A 22,657-nucleotide genomic window follows, 5' to 3' on the forward strand; every position below is an offset into this window, starting at 1 on the left:
AAGGCCAGCTTGGACAGGGCTTGGAGCAACCTGGTCTAGTGGAAGGTGTCCCTGCCCATGGTGGGGGGAGATGGAACTAGATATTCCTCAAGGTCCCTTCCAACACAAACCATTCTGTGATTCTGTGACTGTACATACAGCAGAGATTTAGCTGAAATGCATATATTTACATTGCAAAGTGTTAGCAAAAATGGTGTGCATTCATACACGGGCAAAGCTATTCTTCCAAGAACTCAAATCAAACAGCTTGCACAGAAACTGAAGATCAGTTGAGTGTATGCTTTAGTAGCAGTCAGCATTCTTAAATGCCTACAGGAATGTGAACATATTCTTAGCTTTATCAGGTTAAATATCCTCTTACAGTTGCCTATTTCTTAAACTCCATGAATGAATTAACATACATCAGTATCAACACCACCAAAGTGAGAAAGACGCATTATTAAAGCACCAAGCTACAGCAGTACCTACTCTGCCTTCCCTCGTGTACAGGAGTAAAAATCTCCCTACACATGATCTTTACTCTGGCAGAACAATGGAGATGCAGGGGACAATTTTGGGGGCAGGTTTTAAGTACAAAGCAAAATGACAGCTTCATTCCAAGGCCATGACATAGAAGACCAAAAAGCTAGAGTGGGAGCTGAATATACTTCGTTACATTTAGCTTTGTTGCCATAATTGTTTATTGTCTACTTTTACCAGGCACTCACTACTTTGCTGATGGAAAAGAATAAGCAATCTGAAATACAGAGGCAAAGCGTTAAGGAAAAAAAAGAGAGAAGTCTTTAAAATAGGCAATTCCCTCCTCGCTTTATTCATTGCCAATACCTTCTTGGTGAAACACACCTCTGAGTACCTCTTGGTGAATACCTCTGAGCATAATTTAATTTACTTTTTAGTTTTGTGTTTCACTTCATAAAGGGAATTTATGACTACTGTAAGATAAATACATACCATGCACCTGCACTAAAGAAAAGTACTATAACAATAATGCCTAGCATGGTATGTTAAATACTTAAAGTACTAAATCCTATTGTTCTACTCCATGAAAAATAGACAGATTATATTTTCCATATACTTAAAAGAAAAATACAAAGCATGAGTCACCTAGATATTGTTTTACTTCTGTTTTGAAAGTTAAGTTCTCTGAGTTTCCAAACTTGTGTGTTATCTTTCTTTAGTGGTACCTCACCATATGCTCAAATATGTAGCCACTACCCTCCTTTCAGATATTTCTACCTTAAATTTACACCAGACATGATTCCTACAGTGCATTAATTTTTCATGTTCCCTTACGCATTAATTCCATCACATCACCTTAAAATTATTTAGAGCAGGTCAATACTTTATCAAGGCTTGAGATGATTTTTATTAAAAAACAGAGTATCATCAGGCAAATGGCATATTAAAAGAGCAGAAAAATTCTTCATATTCAGCTCTAGTTTTGTGACAATTTTTCTTTCCTCTTCATGATTAAAAACTAATTAAAAACCTACAGACTGCTTAAAATGGATAACCCAGGGCAAGCTAGACAAATAACACCTTTACACAACTGCATACATGGCAAAAACAGCACTGGAACACTGTACACTGGAATACCTCAAAGGCAATCTGTGGTTTCCCTCCCCAGGGCTCAATGGCATGCTCTCTCCTTCTCTCTCTCTTTCCAATCAAGCTTTAGTTTTCACTGCATTTAATCAGAACAATTATTTACTTTTGACTTACTTCCAGATAACATAGATAAGGTATGCCAGTCTTTGGCAATTAAATTACCTTTGAACTGTTACCCATTGTGACCTGCCAGAAGGATTTTCCAGATCCCAGTACTATTTTAAAATACTTCTGACACATATGCCCCAAACCAAAACCTTAAGCCAGAGGACTATAAAACAGTTGTATTCTTGTGGATACATTTTATCCATTTGTTTCTTCTTTACAAGAAGTTATAAAAGACAGGCTCAATAATACTTCCAGAATAGATTTCACTAATGAGAAAGCTTTAACTATGTATGCTAATAATACATAACAATTTGAGTTTAATTGATGGTTCAGAATACAGTTATAGGATACCTTTTTATTTTTGATTTTTTTAAACAGATTTCTTTTGAAAAAGCTAAAAATTAAAGGACAGATTATTTTCTTACAGAGAGAAGAGACCTCTCTTTAGATGAACAGGCACTCAGACTTACCTGCAAGCAGCTCCTTCCTTTTAGTTTTGCAAATACCTTTCAAATATAAGTGAGTAATTATAAAAGAAATTAATACTGAAACCTACTGGCACTTTGGATCTTATACCACATTCAAAAATATCATTTGGTTAAATTAAATTTAAACTGTTTTGCAATATATTAAATTTTAAAAATACACGTTTTCTGTGTGCCAGCAACCCTTAACCAGGATAGGAAAAACCCAGTGGATAAGATCCAAGAGACTGACAATCCTACTTCGAAGGCAGAAACAGCCCATGGAAGTTGTGACACGGCCTTAAAAAAATGTAAGTTTCCTTGTATCAAGTCTGGTTCGCTAGGAATTATATCATCTCCCTGCAGTGGGAACAGACAAGGCTCACTTTGCCCAACAGCACTGCCTTTTAAACATGCCCTTGGATAAAGACAGAATCTTAAAAGGTTGAGCACCTTCAGAACTGCAGTGTAACTACAGTGTCTCTTCTGCCACAGGATTTATGTAAGTCAGAGAAAACATCTTTCCTCACATATTAACATGACAGGATCAAAGTACTCAAGAAAAAAGCATGGAAACCAGAGATGCTGGAGAAGCCTGTGACAGCAGAACTTTTGAATACCAGATAATACAGACATCTTTGTGCTTGGAAAGCAAGACAGTGAGGAGATCAGATGTCCATTGTCCCACTGCCATTTGGTTTCCAATGTGCCTGTGATTATTCCCGGTATGCCCCTGAGCTGAAACCACAGGAAACTGTGCACCCAAAGGAATTTTATTTAAATGAAAATTAATCTCAAGTGATTCTTGGTACTTCTTCAAAACCTGCACTATGATCATTTATGAAGTATTCCAGGGTTTCATGTATTACAAATGAAACTGGCCAAAAATACAAGTAAAAATATCATTGTGACAAAACCCAAAATTTAAGAATCAAATGTTGCAACCCTTTATATGGAAAAGCGATCATCATTTAATGAATACTTAGTTCCATGTCATCTTCACATGACACAACTAAATATGATGACAGGTGTCATAATATCTCTTTTAAGCTGCTCCTTTAGAAAGTAAAATGAAGAAGTTCCTCCCCATGAAAAAAGTAATTACAGTTACCGTTAATAATACAAAAGGTTCATGTCTGTATGACTTTAATTCCACAGCTGAGCTTCCAGGACTCTACACTGCACTCTGCAAGGGGATAGTGGACTGGGAAGAAAGAGGGCAAGGAAAACCTGAGCTCACAGTAATATCACTTCAACAATATACCCTCCTTTCCAAGGTTCTTTCAGTACATCTGTGGAACAAAAAGCACTGCTGCATGAAGGAACATTTCATATTGCTGTTCCCCCTGTTATGAATTCACTTGCAAAAATATTAAAGAAACCACATTTTAAAGATCCTTACTCCTCCTCTTGTTTAACTTTTAGCTAAATATGCTATCGCAAATACATCACTGGTATTAACTATGAACACAAATCCACAGAAATTACTTCTTACAGATATCTGGGCTAAAATTCATAAAACTTCACACTTCACATTACTGAATTTACAGAAAACAAACAGAATGATGAAATCTCTTAAAAATAGCTTTAAACAGAAATAAAGACTTGTCTTTTTCCACTGAAGTCCACTTTAAAGTGTGGGTATGTACTGCCACAGCAATGCATACAGTTGCATGTATTCCCCTGCAGGGCCATAAAGCATTTTAGGCTTTTGTGTAACTGGGGGCGGGGGGGGGGGTGGGAATGCAAGGTATAAACCCACCAAATATCCTACATAATGGCATTCACTTGTAATGCTACAGACTGAAGACTCTGTTCCTTTATTTGAAATTTCTTCAAAATATCTCAGCTGCTGCAGGCATTACAAAAGAGATCCCATCATACAGCCTAAGTTCTTTTTTTTTTTCCTTATTCTTCTATGCAAGTCGTTCTCTTCTGCAAAAGAGTATTTTTCCTGTCTTTGCCATCACAAAGCCAATACAAGAAGATTTTGAGGATCCCATTGTACTAAAGGTTTCCCATATACTTTAACACTTCAGGCAGTAGAACACAGTCCATGAAGCATGGCCCTTCTTTTCTTCAGTTCTGAGCCAGCACGGTTTTATTTTTCCTAATACAATTAAGGAATTCTATAGACACATATCTTTAAAAAAGTGCCACAAACATTTTTTAGATGAAAAGTGATTAAGGCAGTTTACAAATTCATGAAGATCTTGGAAAAATATCAGCTAAGAGCCACAGTGATGATGCATGGCTGGTATCAGTTGTGGCTCTCTGGGAATCATAACTCTACCATTAGATATGCTGTCTATGTCAGCCTACATAGTTCATATATCTTTCCATTAAGGGTTCCACCCTCTCCGTTTATCCCCCTACTCCTCTTCTGTGTGTATTCATTTCCCTCATCTACACAGACTGAGAACATCAGTCCTGTAAGCTCACTGTCCTAATAAGACCTCTCCTTCTTGTTGAGTATCTCCACAGGATATACAAATCCTTCATGACACACTGGTTCTGGTATATCACTGGCGCGATGTGAACAAAATTGGTCATATCCAGTAAAATTTTGGAAGTTCTCTCTCTGTATAGTCACCAAACTTAATCTTAGCTTGTGCCAAACGTTTTCCATCCTGCTACCTGGTGACTTCTCAAAGCCCATTGCTGCCAATCCTTACTCCTCCTTACAGCTCTCCCTTGGGGATTCAGCACACAGCAGCAGAGGCTCCAGCGAATGCAAAACTGGAAAGCACAAACAGTCAGCTCTGAAACTGAAGCCTCCTCATATTCATCTTCTCATCTTTTCAGCAGGCAGGCTGTTGCTGCTCGTTTCCTCAACCCCATCACTGCTGCCACATCAGCCAGCACCCACAGAGACAGCAGGCATGTCTGGAAAAGACTGGACACTGCGAGGAACTGATGGCAGCAGATCGGAGCCTCCTGTATGAAGACCAGAAGCAGAAGAAACAGCTGGAGATGCTCTCTAGGTGCTGCCAGGTCTGGGCTCCCCAAATGCACAGCTCTCAGCTGTGCCAATCACCAGCTCTCAACCTTGTGGAAGTAATAAAATGCATCCTAAGATTTCTGTACAGAAGCACAGCCGTGGGATTTGGCGGGATCACATCTGTTTCCACAATTTTTGGATCATTTGGGAATCAGCTAGAAGTGCTAGCAGAAATTAATAAGGCTCTGCCTCATGCTCCACCCCGACGACAAAATTGACAGAAATAACTACTTAACATGAATAATAACATATTGAACCCTGAGAATGAATTATGCTTCTGGGTTTGATTCCCTCCCATGGATGCTACTACACTTAAACCCAACCGGGAGCAAGAGAACCGCTGAGAAGGTTCTTCAGGAACCTGTATGATTAATATTCCACAGTTAAATCATCTTTGGCACTATGCAGGAGATTTTGACAACTAGTTTTGGCAGCACAATTACCTAAATTCTCAACAATGATTTTATAACCCACATGCAAAAGTGGGAAGACCAAACCTCTACAACCTAATTTTTCAATTTCTTCAAGGATAATAAGGGAAAAACATTAAAATTCTATATGCATAAAGGTGATAAGGCCAAATGAATGAGGAAATGATGAAAGGAGAAATAAAAGGGACTGATAGTAGACATTCAATATAATAAATCCATCTGGTGATGACAACTAGCTCATAACATATAGTTTTTCATGCATCCTGTTTTGCCTGTAGAAGAAATTTTTGCACATTAATCTGTTCAGTGGTACAGACAGAACACTTTCATTTTGTTCATTTATTGATTTAAAACAAAAAGGTATGACTTTTGCCTTCTAATACTGAACAGTTTTACTCGCTCTCAAATTTTAAATGGTGTTACATTTTTAAGTTCTGATGTGAAAGTAACAGCACTTTTGCACATTTGAACTGCTGCCTCTGTATTTTGGAATGTCCATTAAAAAAGTTTCTCTGTTTTGATTTTCACTGCCAAATTCACACTTCTCAAACAGAATACAGTCAGCTTTAGTTCATACTCAACTTTTTTTCTGGCTTCTCTTCTACTTATGAACTATGCAAACATCCAGCAATTTCTTGGAAGAGCTAAAAAAAATTTAGTATGACTCTTGGTAATTATATGTTTCTTCTGGAAAAATTAGTTTCATTTAAATAATGTAATTTCTCATTTTCAAACTAAGTAAATTATAATTACACAATGGAATTTAATGAAAATACCTCCCTTGAGCGAAAACATTTTCTCCTGCATAATGTCCAATAAAAATACAAGACAGAAAAAAGGTATTTTTTTGTTTCTCCAAGTGCCTTCTTACAGAAAAAGCCGATTGTGGACCATTATTACATGTTTTGTCTATAAGTTATTTAGTTTAGCCTTAACTGCATTTCCACTGAGGCCCCAGGAATACCTCAGAAAAAGTGTCACAGGACACCATACACCCACATGAAGTTCACTTTCTCCCACTCCTTTCTTGCTAACCATGGTTACATCCTCTCACCACTTACTCTGCTGCTTCTCCTCTGGTTTTCTCTAGCCCTTGATGTAGTTTAACTGATAACAGATCAGAGGGAATAGCTGAAGAAAAAAGTAAATTTTTTTCTATCATCTCATCAGTGAGCTGAACTGACTCACCATAAGATGCATCAGATTCAAAAATTAGTAATATCATTCACAACAGCCATCATTACATCTGCAATTGTCTCAGTATTTTGCATTGCAAACAATACAATTAGTTACACTTAAAAAAAAAAAAAATTGATTTTTCCATAATTCACACCATTCGCTGGGTGAAACTTTTTGGGCAACCTCGTCATTAAAGCGTAGAAAATTAAGTACCCTTCACTGAAAAAAAACCCTAACCAGGGAATTTGGAAGAGCTGTACATATGCAGTAACTAACACTTCTGGAAATGGAATACATTACATTCTTCTGTAGAAAATAGCAGTACATAAAATACATAGAGGATCCCCATAGTCAGGAAAGCTAAAACTACAGACAATGAATGGTAGGGCAGGAAATTTCAGGTACATCTTCAGACACTGATGCAGAGATACACTACTTTGTCACAAAAGAGAAATTAAGGTGACCTCATCAGCACCAGAAATACCTTACAGCACAGTTGGGATTCCAGGGTCAGTGTAGGTCACGATTCCAGATTAAATGCTGTGTCTCTGATAAGAACTTTTCACAAACTTACTAGGAATTTGATCAAAATCATATTACCATGAAAAAACATTGATGTCTAACACTGACAAACCCTACACACTGTAGCATCCAGCTGTATAAATGCCCATTTCATTCCTCATTTGCAGTGTCATGACTGACTGTAGCATTTTATTTTCTAAATGAAATTCAACCTATTTGCACCAACTCATATTGGAGATGTTTATCACTGACATTCAAGACAGTGTTTATCTGATATAAAACCATACCAAGAAGGAAAAAAATGTTCACCATGAACAGAAGCATGTATGAGCAACACAATATTAAAATACATTTATCCTCTTTGGGGTAATTAATGTATTAATACTTCATATATTACATGAAGTCGCTGTTTCTTGAAAGAAACAAAGGATGAAGTAACCTCTCCACAGTTACCCAGTAACAAATACTGACCTCATGTGAATTTCTCTAGATTTGACAACCTTTAATAGAGAAAATCCAGTGAAAAAATGGATCCCAGCCCTTGACAAAGCAGCTGAAAGGCAATTCTCTTGAGTCACTTCTATCATACGGCTAAGTTATGATTGAAGCAAAGAGAAAAACAGTGTTCTTAGACAAATATTTTGTTTCTGACCTGTTCCTGTTCTCCTTTAAAAATAATACTGCAACATAGGTATGCAAGTTATATATAGTCCAGCTGTCCTCACTTACCTGAAGACAGTATGTCTTCCAGGAATTAATAAAGCAATGTATTAATAAAGCATTATATCATACATAAATAAGAAACAAAAAAAAAACCAAAACCCAGATATATTTAGCCTTACTTCTCCATGTCTTAAAGGTGTGATAGCTCCTCTTGCTACTGCCATTCGGAACAATGTTTCTGTAGCCTGCATCAACAAACACATACACAAATCCATTATTAAAAAACAGACAACACAGCTCATGATTATTTGTTTCAACATTTGTAACATTTTTTGTATCTTCTGCTACCTTTTAGCACCTATTTTACAATTGGATCACTCCAGTAACTCCTTTAAAACAATCTGCACAATTTAGGCAAGTGTTTATTGCAAGGTGAGACATGCATTGAGGATTTTAGTCTCAGCATAAGTAACCATCTAAGCAGTACATGATCCCTCAGGCAACACTTCAGCAGTTCCACAAGATTCTTTGAGCAGGAGATGCTCAGCCCCAGATAGTTGTCCTCCAAAGGTTGGTAGGTAAAAGTGAGGTACTATGGAAAAAATAGCTATATGGTATTTTACAACTCATGAAACTAATTTTTAAAATTGCTGTTTAATAATATACACTTAACAAATGAGTATGAGAAAGTAGTATGATGCAGCACTTTTACTAGCAGCACCTGAGCCCCTCTTAACTCAGCAGCAGTGGGATTACAAAACAACACTGTCATGTGCAAATGGCACACAACTTTGGGGAAATCTTTAATCCTAAATTAGGTTGAACACCTTTCTGTGTTAGTTGGCCCATCCTTTCTTCAATCCAGAGGGACAATTGCCACATACTTCTGATATAAATATAGGTTTGTGGCTTAATACAGACTATAATAGGTTCTGCACCACCTATATTTCTACAAGCTGGTTGCAAAAAGGCACTAAAAAGATTCACAAGTTACATAAATTCACGGATTGGCACATCAGTGTACACATGAACAGATTTGTTTTAAGAACTTGTTTCATAGCAAATAGTGAAGCTGGTTTCAATTTCAACTGTAAAAAAACATGGTTTTAATATCTGGTTCTAATTTAAAAAATACCCTGACATTTAAGGATCTATGTTAAGGCATAGTTAGCAGGCTGTTTTGAAAAAAAAAAAAAAAAAACTAACAAAACAGCCACATTTAGAAAGTTTATAAATAAAAGCAGTTTGCAGTAGCTGATCAGCTTTCTAAAGAGTGATTTTTAAAAAAAAGCATCTCAGTGCTTCCATGACTGCATGACATGCTGGGTTCCCACTATCACTGCCTTAAGACAGCTGTATCTCAATAAATGTGATATTGAAGACATCTCCTGAGATCAATTCCTCATTCTTCCTAGAGACAGATTAAGTGGGGTTGACTTTTTTCCAAACAATCTTCTGCAGAAAACAACTTCATAAAAGATCTTTTAATCACCTTATGTTCTCCCCACACACCTGTAAATGACTGTGTGCACTCCGGAACATTGGGCTGCAACATCTATTACTTCATTTGCATGCACAAGGATGCAGAGCAGTGCTCCACTGTGATTCTGCTTCTCTAATCTTTCTTCCCTGAGAGATGAAGTAAACCTCACACAACCTTTTGTATTTCACAAAATTGGCTTCTTTCACCAACATTTTTAGGGATGTTTCAACCAAATTGAGCATTCTGTCAATACAGCTAAACTGCTTTTGTTTCTTTTGAAAACTACTGGTGTGTGTGACTTCCTTTTCACATCAACTAGTAAAAGATCTCTCTTTTACACTTGAACTCACCTCGTTAATGCCAGATGTCAAAACCATTCAGAAACAAGTTAAAATCACAGCAACAGCAAACGCAACACCACAGATGTCCTCTGGCAGGCTACCCTTCACTAAGAAGATTAGCACTACAATCACAGCTTCCCACACAAACTGCATGGTGGGGATGAGGCCACCTATAGCCATTGACTGACAATGACACGGCCAGAGAAAGAGCTACCGGGGGTTTCAGCATGCAAAATCCAAAAAGAGGCTTAAAGAAGTGAATCTTTCAAAACAGCAATCGGCCCAGCCTTATTGTTGGTGCAAGCTTTAAGGTGAAGGAGGTGGACACTGGCATTAAATATTTCAGGTCTGTATCCTTCTGACAAAGCAAACTAGGTGTGAACACATGGAGATTCAAATACAGCTATGTCTTACAAGCAAGAAGATCATGATGTAACCAGTTTTTTAACACCTTCACAGGGCTACAGCAACACACAGACTAATGATAAAACAAACCAGCTAGCAAAATTTTGCCAGTCTTAAAACCTAAATTCATCTGCAATGCTTCTGTTTTTTCAAAGCTTTCACACTGTCTTCAATTTCTATCTTTTTCCCTTCTGCCCCTCAAATGCAAACACAAACAGAATCATACTGGACAATGTCCAAAGAAGGGCAGCAGACCTAGGGAAGGGTCTGGAACACAAGTCTTATGAGAAGCAGCTGAGGGAGCTGGGGAAACAAAGGCTCAGAGGGGACCTTATCATTCTCTACAACTGCCTGAAAGGAGGCTGTAGCCAGGTGAGGGTGAGTCTCATCTCCCAGGTAACAAGTGACAGGACAAGAAGAAATGGAGCCCAGTTGCATTGGGGGAGGTGTTTAGATTGGATATTAGGAAAAATTTCTTCCTGGAAAGGGCTGTAAAGCACTTGCACAGGCTGCCCTGGGAAGTGTTTGGGTCACTGTCCCTGGAGGTGTTTAAAAGATGCATCAGTGTGGCACTTGGGGGACATGGTTTAGTGATGGACTTGGCAGCAGTGGGTTAACAGACGGACTCTATGACCTTAAAGGCTTTTTCCAACCTAAACAATTCTATGATTCTGTCTGGTCCTACTCAGGTTTCCTTGGACCAGCTTGCCTAGGCCCATTTTCACCAGCTTGCCTAGGCCCATTTTCAGCACCTCTAATTTTGGAGGTCTCAAAACCTCTCTGATCAACCTGTTTCAGTATTTCACAACAGTGTTTTATGTGAGAAGTCCATGAAAAAAATGCAATTTACAGATGACCTGTAAACTCCTTCTGCATCCCAAAGAAACACAGTCCAATTCCTCAAATTCTCTCCAAGTGATGGAAATGCTTTGTGCCAGCCAAGCGGAAGGCTATCCTGCAGCTTCTAGTTGTGACAAGCCAAGGCACAATGAAATCCAAAAACACAGAACATCGAGCTGTACATGTTGGATATGGGAGAATAAGCATACGGGTGGAGAAACATAAAATATAAATGTACAGTATTTTTTTTTATGTTAGAGACAAACTCCAGCCTACTTAATGCTCCATAAAGAATAGAGGAAAAAAAGGCTGCATGAAGAATCCCACAACAGCAATATAAAAATAACAATATTCTTGCACATCTCATATACTTTCTGAAATTCTATATATGATAATGTTTTGCTGAGAGCAAAAGGATCCCTACAGGACATCAAATCTACTTTGACTAAAAATACAGTTTACTGAACACATTTTGCCTGGCATATTCCTGGTAGGTAATTTCAAATCTACCAAAGTTATCAGTATAATAGTAGTCAACATTCATGTTGCAAACATACAACTTGTTTCAATACCAAGTTTAAATGATTTGAACTCAAATGTCTTTAATAATTTAAAATAATGTGTTAAAAGTTATTAAGTAATTTGAAATGGCAAGTTTATTTCATTGTATTAAATCTGCTAAAAATATGCAGAGTACTGCTCTGTCACAAATCAAACTGTCCCAAGGCATAATTGTCCATTTAAGAAATAATATGATTCTCAAAGAAACTGTTGACTAGGAATTTAGCTAATTTTTAGCTGGTTTTTTCACTTAGTATTACAATATAATCAGATTTTTTAGACAGCTGTAAAAACTTCAGATATATTTGCATTCAATTCACTGTGAATAAGCCTTCTACTCAGCAATAGGAGTCAGAGATACATAAGAAAGCAAATTATCAACACATGGTTTTAGTGATCTCAGTGTGAAATAAATGTGTTGCCAAGATGATTGTTACTGAATCCTAAAATTGTTGCTCATTTTATGTGAGGTGAAATGGCAGCCTAACATATTCTACCACTCTGTAACAATGTGCAAGCTCTGGCATCTCCAGACAAAGATGACCAACTGTTTCCGCTCCAACAAAGCAGTTGCTTCTGGTGAAATTCTTTGCAAGTGGGTTAAAAAAAAAATGGAACCACTTGCATGAACCAGAACTACAGTGCAAGATAATTGTGCATTATTGATGGAAATGGTAGGAAAAACAGAAAGAGAAACACTGTATTAGATTCCAGATGTTTTGAATTTTCGAGGTATTCACAAAAATAAAATGGTCTCACATAATACTTCATCAGAATAGTTACTGTTTTACCAAAGTTAAAACTGCAAATGTAAGCAGTGCAGAGATTGATTACGCAAATTAATGAATTTAGAAATGCATGCTTTTTATCACCTGACAGTTTTTGGCATCTACTTTTAAATGTGTGTTAATTCAAAACACAGAGAACAAAAATCTACTGAATTAAAATGAAAATGGTGCAAATTGTTTGTAAGATTAAAAAAGGATGGAATACCACAAAAGGCATTTTTTCACTCCTATTAGGTTTGCTGATCTTGAATACAATAGCTAGCTGACAGCTCTGGCCTGTAAAATTTGTGCTTCTTCATTAAAAGTGAATTACATGAAAACAGGGTTTTGACACTCTATCCGAAATCATCAATAACAGTCTTTCAACTTGATTATATATGAACTATTGTTATAGCCCTTATTAGCTAACCATCACACAACTTTTAAAAACAAAAATTAGTGCTATAAAGAAAAGATTTTGAGAGATTCAGCAGCAATAATGAATAGGAAAACAAAGAAGTCTCTGAATTTTTTTTCCTGAATTCTGTCCACAAAAAGTCAAGTGTAAAGCATCTGTCTGCATCTAAGCCTTACTCCAGATGACAGATTTACCTGAGGAGCTTAATTATTGTCACAATTTTTGATTAAATTACCACAATACCAATACAGAATGTGCTGCCATTCTATACACTTTACAGATTTTAAATATTTTTAAAATATGTTAAAATACAACAGTGAAGCTGAAGCTTTTAAAGAGACAGATATGTAAACTCCTACTCTCTGAAAAATCATAAAAAATTCAATTAATTCTATTGTACAGATGTGAATTCTGTGTACCTCCATCTTTTACTTTGTTAAATGACTCTGAATGTCTCTGCCTTCATTACCGAACTATTGGAACCTTATTTGTACAGTGAGTAGATCAGCCTGTATTTGACAACCATGAGACAAAAGTTCATTCCAGTCACCCATTAATAGATCAAATAATTTCTTACTTCTGCCTTCAATAAAAGCAACTTAACTGTGAACTCTCTAAAGACTAAACAATTTAGACCACAGGATAAAATTTTTTTTAAAGAGTTCATTAAAGCCTTGTATGCATTTTCCAAAACTTCTCCATTTTTTTCCCAAATTCAGCTTTCAGAATGCTTTTCAAACCAAACACCCACCTTTGTATTTCATAATACTTGATCTCCCTTTCTTCCGGTTACTTACCTAATATTTGTGCAAACAAAGCATATGTCTGGTTATGTATCTTATAAGGAAAAGTACTATATGGAAATGTTCTTCTTTCTTAAACAATAAATGTGTGTTGATTCCCTAACTAGGGGTTTGGAGATTTGCAAAACTCATCACTAATATAGCATAAATATACCAGCATTAAAACTAACAAGACTAATAGCATAGTAACTTTTTTAAGTCTTGCTCATTCATGAGAGCATTTGCAGATTTCTCAAGTAAACACAAGTTCAAATATTCACACAGTTCAGTGTAATTTCTATTCCATTTGCTCATTGATCTAAATGTGCACTTTCAGGGTTAATAAACTACCTTATAAACTAATTTACCCTCTACCTAACTAAACTATCCTGATCTTCATCCCTGCTGCAGTCCTGCTCCGGAACCTCAGCCTTTCCTTAAAAGAGCTTTATAACCTAAAGTTGCAGAACACATGCTCAACAACTGAACCAAGCACGAAAATAATCACACAATATGTGCTGCTAATAGGATGAACTAAAAGCATTTTTATGTATTTATTTTAATCTGAACCCAGTAGTCTGCAGTGTGGTATTTGTAACATTTGCCAAGATCATGGTAATTGCTTTTCTTCTCCTGACTTCTCCTCTGCCTGTTTTTCACCCTTGCCTTCCTCCCAGCCCCCTCACAAAAAATGCTTGGTATTTACATTGGGATTCCTGGTCCCAGCCTGTAACTGACTTTCACCTTTTTCTAGTTTTCTCTGCACAAAGGATTGAAGGGCTCAACATTGCAATTAACTAAGTATCAGGAAGCCAGAAAAGAAAAAATCCAGCAGTATAATGCTCACAAACTGAATTACCCACAAACCAGGCCAGCAGCCAGTACGGGAAACTGGAGAAATAGGCCATTTAATCTCCTCTGCCTTGTCAGAAATGCCTGAGAAAGGAGGTCCAAGAAAGCTTGCCCTGCCATCATCATGGAGCAGAGTTTTCTGCATCTGAGAAATGATCCACTGAAGCCAACTAAAACCTTCCTTCTTTCCAATCACACAGCAGAAGGACAGCAAACAGCAACAAGCCAGCCTGCAGAAAGCACATGACAACCATCAAACCTGGTTTTGATTAGTAATACCGCCAGATAGCAGAAAAGATAGTGGCTGAAAGACCAGTCTGGCCAGACCAGGAACATATAAGCACGTTTGCTTGCATAGTCAGTCTACCCCAGATCCAGAGGCAGTGAAATCTTCAGATTTTCAGCTCCAAAATGGTGAGAAGGAGCACCCATCATGCTCCATCTCCCTCTGTCCCATTTGACACTGATCCATGGAAAACTTTGCTGCTCCCTCGCCAAAGGCTGCTGGAGAAACAACATGCAGGCACAACAGGTCTGACCAGGCTTGATGTAGTCACCAAGTTTTCAGCACAAAAAGGCAACACTGCCCTGAGTCCAGAGCTGTAACAAACTCCATTATACAGAATCATTGAATGGTTTGGGTTGGACAGGACCTCTAAAGACCATCTAGTTCAACTCCCCTGCCATGGGCAGGAACACCTTCCACTGGACCAGGCTGCTCAACCTGGCCTTAAAGACTTCCATGGGATGGGGCAGCCACATCTCAGGACAAATTGTTCCAGTGCCTCACCACTATCACAACAAAGAATTCCTTTCTTGTATCTAACCTAAACCTGCCCTCTTGCAGTTTAAAACCATTGACCCTAGTTCTGTCACCACAGACACTTGTAAAATGTCTGTCCCGATCTTTCTCTTAAGTCCACTTCAAGTCCTGAAAGGCTGCAGTGAGGTTCTCCCCAGAGTCTTCTCCAGGCTGAACAACAACTCTCCCAGTCTGTCTTCATAAGAGAGGTGCTCCAGGCCCTCTCATCATCTTTGTGGACATGATCAAACATGTCCATGTCCTTTTTATGTTGGGGACCCCACAGCTGGACACACCACTCCAGGTGGGGTCTCAGAGCAGAGAGGCAAAATTCTCTCCCTCACCCTGCTGCCCACACTGCTTTGGATGCAGTCCAGGACACAGCTGGCCTTCTGGGCTGTAAGCTCATATTCCCAGCTCATGTTGAGCTTCTCATCCACCAACAGCCCCAAGTTCTTTCCTCCAGGGCTGCTCTCAATCCATTCTCCACTTAGTCTTTAATTGTGCTTCGGATTGCTCCAACCAAGGTGCAGGACCTTGCACTTGGCTTTGTTGATCATCCTACACTTATTACTTCATCTTTGCCTGTCCATACATTTTGACTCTTTGCTGAGATTTTGTAGCACCTTACCCTTACCATCTTAAGACCACTGGTGAAAAAAAGCCAATGTGTTGGGGAAGATGAAATAGGAAAGCCTTATAGATATGATTACCCTGGAAAAGATGCTGAGAATATGGAAAATATGAGCGAGATTGGAATGAAAGCAAGGTTCAAGTTGTAGAGTAACTAAGAGAACAATGGTATGGCCAAGGCAGGTAATCTCCCCTCTTGATAGAACAATGCCCTCTGCCCAGGCAGGTCCAAGGGTCAGAGCAGACCCTACCTGCCTGGTAGAAATCCCAAAAGGCAGGTTTTTTTAAGGTTTGAAACATCACCCCGTATGGTAATGGGACGATTCTTATAGGCTGTATGTAAATGCTGTAGGACTTGTAGTTTGTCTTAGATTGGTTAAAGAAGAGTTGAATATTCAACAGAGAAGACAATTTATTGTATTGTAAACAGCAAATCGCTCTCTTTTGCTCTCTTCTTTCTGCTCTCTCTCTCTCTCTCCCCTTTCTGCTGGCCTGCTTGGAGTCACATCTTGCGGCTCACAGGCCTCTCACCCCCACTCTATTTCGCAATAAACCTTCATGTTCTAAAACTCATCTTTAGAGATCTCTTGTCCCTATTTTATCCCCATAACTAAACCCCACGGAGTCAATTCTTACACCAACGGATGAGAAGACAGGGTGTGTGACATGACAATGAGCACCAGGATGTTCCTGTAGAATTCATTCCCAAACTATTCTAAGTGAAGCCAAACTCTTCTGCCACAAAAGTTAAAGACAACTGAGGTGAGCTTTCACGGCCCACCTGTAGTTCCTTAGTGAGTTACTGGGACAACAGAGAGCAGAACCAAACAATCCTTGATCCCTATTCTCCACTCTAAGCCCTGAAAAATGGCAGAGATTTAAACACCAGCAAGCCATTCCAGCAGCCTTGGGTCTTGTAACAGACATTCACTATGACCAGTAAATTAATGAGAGCTGCATATTTAGACAGCTTTATTTCATATTATCCAAGCACATGTTCTGGAATTCCAGACTAATTTAAACAGTCATTTACAATTCCTTTATCTGCCTTCATTGACCAGAATTTCTTGTTAGCATGAACTCTGAGAGGGTTCAATTCAGTACTTCACTACATTCCCTACAAGTTTTACAAGATTTACACTTAACGTGTTTCACAACCAGGGCCCTTTTTCTTTAGGGGATTACCTCACCTTTTACATTTCCCACTGGCAGCAATTTTAAGTAGTAGCTCTCTGCATTTGCAAATGGAACAAAAATTTCTTTGTTTCAACTCTTTTGTTTCCATGTATTGTAATTTACCCACAGTGTCATGAGCTAAACTAATACAAATCTAATCCAAAAAACATTTTCAAACTAGTGATTTATCATGACCATGGTGTAAACAGTGCTATAGCTTACATTGACTTTAAATGAGACACTCAACTCACTTCCCAAGCTTATTGTTTAAACATGTGTATGTCACATAATCTTTCAGAACTAATTAGAAACAGAACACACAGGTTAACGCTACTTCATTTTTGGTGCAGCTTATAAAAATGCCTCCCTACACTGCCTAGGAAAGTTTTGCTGATGGTAGACAACAGCTAAATTTTGATGAAGACTATGTCTGTTCTGGTGATGACCTAAAAAAAACTTGTGATTTTTTTAATCACATGCTCATCCCTGTAAAAACGATTTACCAAATCAGATGCTGATTGTGAAACCACTTAATACAAAATAATCAGCCAGAAAATTCAGAAAGCCATATATTATTGGTAATTAACTACCAATGTAATGTAGTACTCTAAATCTTCATCAACCTTTTTTTTTTTTTTTTAAGGAGAGCTAAGAATTTCATTACTTAGAACAATATTTTGAGAACTAGAGGAAGCACTGGTCAAACGCTTCCTGCTCCCAAGAAAGGTGTTCTTATTTTGGTCATGAGTAAGTAACTAATAGAAACCCTCACTTACAGCTGCACAACACTCACAGTTTGCAAGTGAAGCCATTTCAGACAAACTGAATGAGCAAGAATTCTTCTTCCCAAGCATTTTTCCTCAAACCTGACATGGCAACAGTCCCTCCAACATCCAAGAATCACCCTTCTCTACCAAGCAGTGCAAGGCCCATAGTGAACCATGCATGCAATGCTGTTTCCTCTTTTTAAGAAAAGCAGGAAACTTTTGTCACAAGACCAATCTCAGGAGGAAGCCACACTTCTCCTTGACATACCCTATCAGAAGGGCCATGTCTACTCTCAATACTAAGGCTGTTGACAGAAGCCATGGTGCAGTTGTACTCCACAAGCCCTGCTTTTAAAGTTAATTGAGGGTTTGAAGTAACACCCACCCACAATCATTAAAGCATTTGCGCACACATACAACAGCAAAAAGTAGTAAAATCTGTCATCTGCTCAAATAAAAGATATAAGAACTCACCACCTCTAATTTGGCAGCTAAAGAATTTTAATTTTACAAATCTGCAGGATTTACCCATGTACAGTGTAAGTCTAATACACCTCACTTTTGTTTTTCTCATGCCAGATGGATACTTCTCCTTCTTGCTCTTGAATGTTTTCCATGAAGGGAAGATTGCTGGCCTGATCCTGCAAGGGAGGAATTACCACACCCAGCCCAGCCACAGGACCAGAGCACAAACAGCAAATGTCAAAGCAGAAGAAAGCACCTCCAGCAAACTGGACTAGTCAAATGCCCTTAAAAATCAAGGCATGAGCCAAACTCAGACTCAAGCCACCTGAAATGAAGTTGGCTACAACCTCCATGTCCTCAAGCATATTAGATCCAAAGAGGCTTTCAGCCAGAACTGCTCAACAACACTGAAGTCGCCAAAATTACTACAGTGAATTGACTGCAATACTATGAAATATTCTTGCCTGGTGTACAATGATTTGGTAATTACTGCAAACTAAATTTGTCATCCTAACAATAATTGGGCACAGTTTTGTATAGGGAAAAAACTGTAGCCAACTCTAACTCAAAAAATATGGAACTTGGTTTTTATTTCCATGTGTGGGTTGTCTCAAGGGATATAAGACTTCCATCAAAATTCAGATGGTTGCTACAGACAGTGGTAAAAGAAGGAAATGAAGTTACATGGCAATCAATGCCAGGTCTGCAAAACCCCTCTCCTCTTTCTCTAAAACTTAGGAGGAAAATCACAAGGAAACACAATGAGATTATTGGGAAAAGAAGTAGAGTGCACTAAGGAAGGCTGGATTCTAGCTTTTTGCTCTTCTTACCTGACATCAGGGAAGACACCTGAAACACAGAGAATTCTTCTGTAAATAGGTAGTGTGGTCTTCTTTCCCAAGGATGGGAGACCCTCAATCAAGAGATCCTAAAAATCTATTCCTGATGGTACTGCCATGGCAATTCCTCAGCCAAAAGAGGAATAATACTTTTCACTTACCTCCCAAAAGTCATAAAGAATATTGACTTGGTTATTTCCATACATTGCCTTGAGAACATACAGAACAATTACAATTGCAATATGATAAAAAAATATAACCCAAGAAATTTAGAAGTAGTCAAGGACGAAGGCCTCAGCTTTCTAACACTGAGTCACACCAAGTTTTTGAATACTTTTTAAACAGCATCCAAATAAATAAGTCTGTGATTCCACTTCTCATGCAAAAAATGGTTACCATATTTACCACTGAGAGTTGACTCATGAGAATAAATTTTAAGAGCCTGTGATGTATTCACAGACTGCAGCTGAGGAGCATCAGAGAAAAGCCAATGGAGGAACTAATAAACCTGTATTTTACTGAAGTTTTGAACGCACCACTAGCTATAGTTACTAAAATGAGCAGCTGCTCATCTGCAAGACATCTATAATCTTTTATTGGGAATGAGCAATGTTCCCAAGGAAAAGACAGTGGTTACACAGTTAAAGGCTACTGATTCAGATCACACACGAGGCACTACCAGTACATCTACTGCTAGATTTACCAAATCCAGAAACTGCAGCATGGCCCTAAACTACTCCAGATGATGTAGAGCTGTATCACAACATTGGGAAGGTAATGGAGAGACAGCTTAAAGTTCAATTCAAATATAGCTCAAAGTCTTGCTTGCTTCCCACCTCAGGGGCAGACAGAGAGTCCTTTCACCAGACCAGTTTATTCACTCTACATTCACCTATTCTCTTTATTTTAAACATGTATTGAACTTAAAAAAAAATTATAGAGAGTTTAAGATTTACAGCAAACACTTTAACCAAGTACAAAGTAACAAGGAAAAGGATCTTTGCCTGAGAACAAAATGTACAGTTATTCCAGGCAAAGTTTAATGGTACCAAATACATGTAGTAGGTCTGTTCCATAAACTGAACTGGATTGTGTGGATAGGCATGTTCATTTGAACACCCTGTACATTAGCACAGGCAAATAATAGCTCATACTTCTTGAGGAAAAGTACATCAATTACAAGTACACAATTACAGAACAAGGAATTGTGTAACGAATGTAGCAATACTGAAAACAATTTAGAAACCACAGCAGACAATCAACTGAGCTTAAAACACATTGCGCTCCCCATCAAATGAGCAAATTAATCCTGATAAGTGCAGAAACATCAAATGAGAACATAAATCAAGACACTTTCAGTTGGGCTCACTCTCAGAAAGCTTTCAAAACATGGCTGAAAAAAAGGATGCAAACATTTAAGAGTTGCTAGCAACATGATAGGTTAAACTACCATATATCAGGTCAGGTCTTCACTACAAATTCTTCCCTCTCATCTATCAGATGTTTAAAGTCTCATCTCTTTACTGACAGAACTTACAGAAAAAAAATCTGGTGCTAAAATGGATGAGCTTCATTGGCATTTGAAGGACTTGCATAACCAAAACATCAGAAAAATTGTCAGCATGTCAACAGTCAGGTGTTCCTCCTAGACAGCTCTGTTACAGACTTTATGCTCACACAAGTATCTATATGGGAACAGTTTCTGGTAGCAGCCAACTCTTTCACTCAGTAGAAAGAGAGAAGGATGAATTACCGTTTTACAAAAGCCTACAAATAAAACTAAAACTAACTAAAGCAGTGAGGTGAGGATTTGTTGTTTCAAATACAGGTCTTACCAAAGTAAGTAGTCAACAATCATCTTTGTTAAGTATGGATTTAAATGCTCAGTAGCTCTTCAAAAATAAGTTATCAACCAGAAGTGTCAAAAAAAGGCTAATGGGAAAGGTTTGTCATCAAGCTGGAAGAGGGTTGTCATCAAATTAGCCAGAAAATCATAATGGCTAGTACAGGCTGCAAGTAAATCCTATTCCAAAAACTGATCCATAGCCTTCATAACTAATAAAGACTCTCTGTGACAGGAGTCAGAACAATTTCTAATAAAACATAAAATGTCACCTCCTTTTACAGAAGGGAAGTGTGTGTGTGTGTAAAAAGGGATGAAGGGTCTTTCTCAAACCCTTCCTATGCACCAAGGTCTCACATCCAGAATATACTACAGATGCGAGCCAGAGCAATGCATGATCATAAACAGCCAGACCCCATTACAGGTTCCAAAATGCAAGTGCCACAGAAACATGGAGAAGTGACTTGGGATTAGGCTTCAGAAATTGCTGGAGTCTCTGTGGCTGGCACCCACAGAGCCACAAACGCAGAATGAATGGATCCCTCAGTGGTTTATAGTAATTAGGCACATTTCTGAAACTGGCGCTGTGATTGCTTCGTCCGCACTAATTGAGCACAATGCAAAGCAGTGCTCTGAAATGCCAAATGGCACATTTAACAACCTTATAAAGGAGCCAGGAATACAGATTCCTTCTTTTTTTTCTTAATAAAGAAAAAAAAAAGCACTGGCCTAACTTGTCGCTGCACAATACAGAGAGCTGGAAAGTGTCCAAAATTGCTCTGTAAGTGTTGTTTTATTAGCCTGAGACTGTTAATAAATATATTGTAAACGAACTTATACTTGCTTGGGTGAATATAAAGAAAGAATTGTATCACTGTTCTTACAGTGTTTGCAATTTACTCTGGTTCTTCACTTTTTTTATCCTAGTTACACTGTTTCTATACTAGTTTACCTTAGCAACTGACATTTATTTGGGCCATAAATTACCCTAATGTAGTTTAGTGCTCTTTCATAAATTTTACTAACACAACACTTACAGAACATAGACTTGTATTAATTAAAGCCATGCTTGCACAAATCTAACATTTCCTTTTAACGTTTTTACTTACTGCTAATTCTGGAAAACATACAGAAGGACAAAGACTTTCTCTTCCCTTTCACCAGGTGTGATTTTAAAGCTTAAATATACATACAAATGTGGGGGTTTGAATGTGTCTCTTATTACCAGTGTGTCACAGCTGATAACTGATGATCTCTGAGAGAAGAAAGGCCGTCTTCCAAGAACTTGGCATACCGTGCTACAAATTAGATGCTTTCTTTAAGAGAAACTTCATTAACTCTTACCAATTTCCACTTTTGACTTTACCACTGCAAGACTTTCATTACTTGTCAGAAACAGCTTTAGCCATTTCCAACCCTAGATGGCAAAAGCCTTTCAAGATAAAAACTTGAAACCTGTAATAGAAGTTTAGGAAATTTGAAAAAAGGCTCATTTCCTATAGCAACAGAAAAAGGTTTGAGGTACATGTTGCTAAGACAGGTACAATAAATACTAAGGTAATTTTGGTTTTTGTAATGCTTTTCATTCCCAAGTTTAGTTTCAAAATGGAAAAACTTAAAAGGCACTTTTATGCAATATCAGCATATGAATATTCAATAAACATACCGAATAAATATAGCAATAGCAGTAGACTACACAACAGCACA

The 22,657-nt window shown here is 37.9% G+C and overlaps 1 protein-coding gene across 2 annotated transcripts in view; it reads right to left on the reverse strand.

Moving 5' to 3' along the window:
- The window catches only part of TMEM135 (transmembrane protein 135), a 162,717-nt gene that overhangs the window by 86,978 nt on the left and 53,082 nt on the right, over window positions 1-22,657 (reverse strand). Inside the window, exon 5 of one of the 2 annotated variants that reach the window (XM_085065384.1) lies at window positions 8,156-8,221. The exons of the other annotated variant lie outside the window; for it this stretch is intronic. Coding sequence (XP_084921510.1) covers window positions 8,156-8,221 — 66 coding nt within the window. The remainder of the gene's footprint in view (window positions 1-8,155; window positions 8,222-22,657) is intronic. 2 annotated transcript variants of the gene reach the window in all.

This window comes from Lichenostomus cassidix, chromosome 1, assembly GCF_008360975.1.
Source record: "Lichenostomus cassidix isolate B80296 chromosome 1, HeHo_3.0, whole genome shotgun sequence".
Lineage (NCBI taxonomy): Eukaryota > Metazoa > Chordata > Aves > Passeriformes > Meliphagidae > Lichenostomus > Lichenostomus cassidix.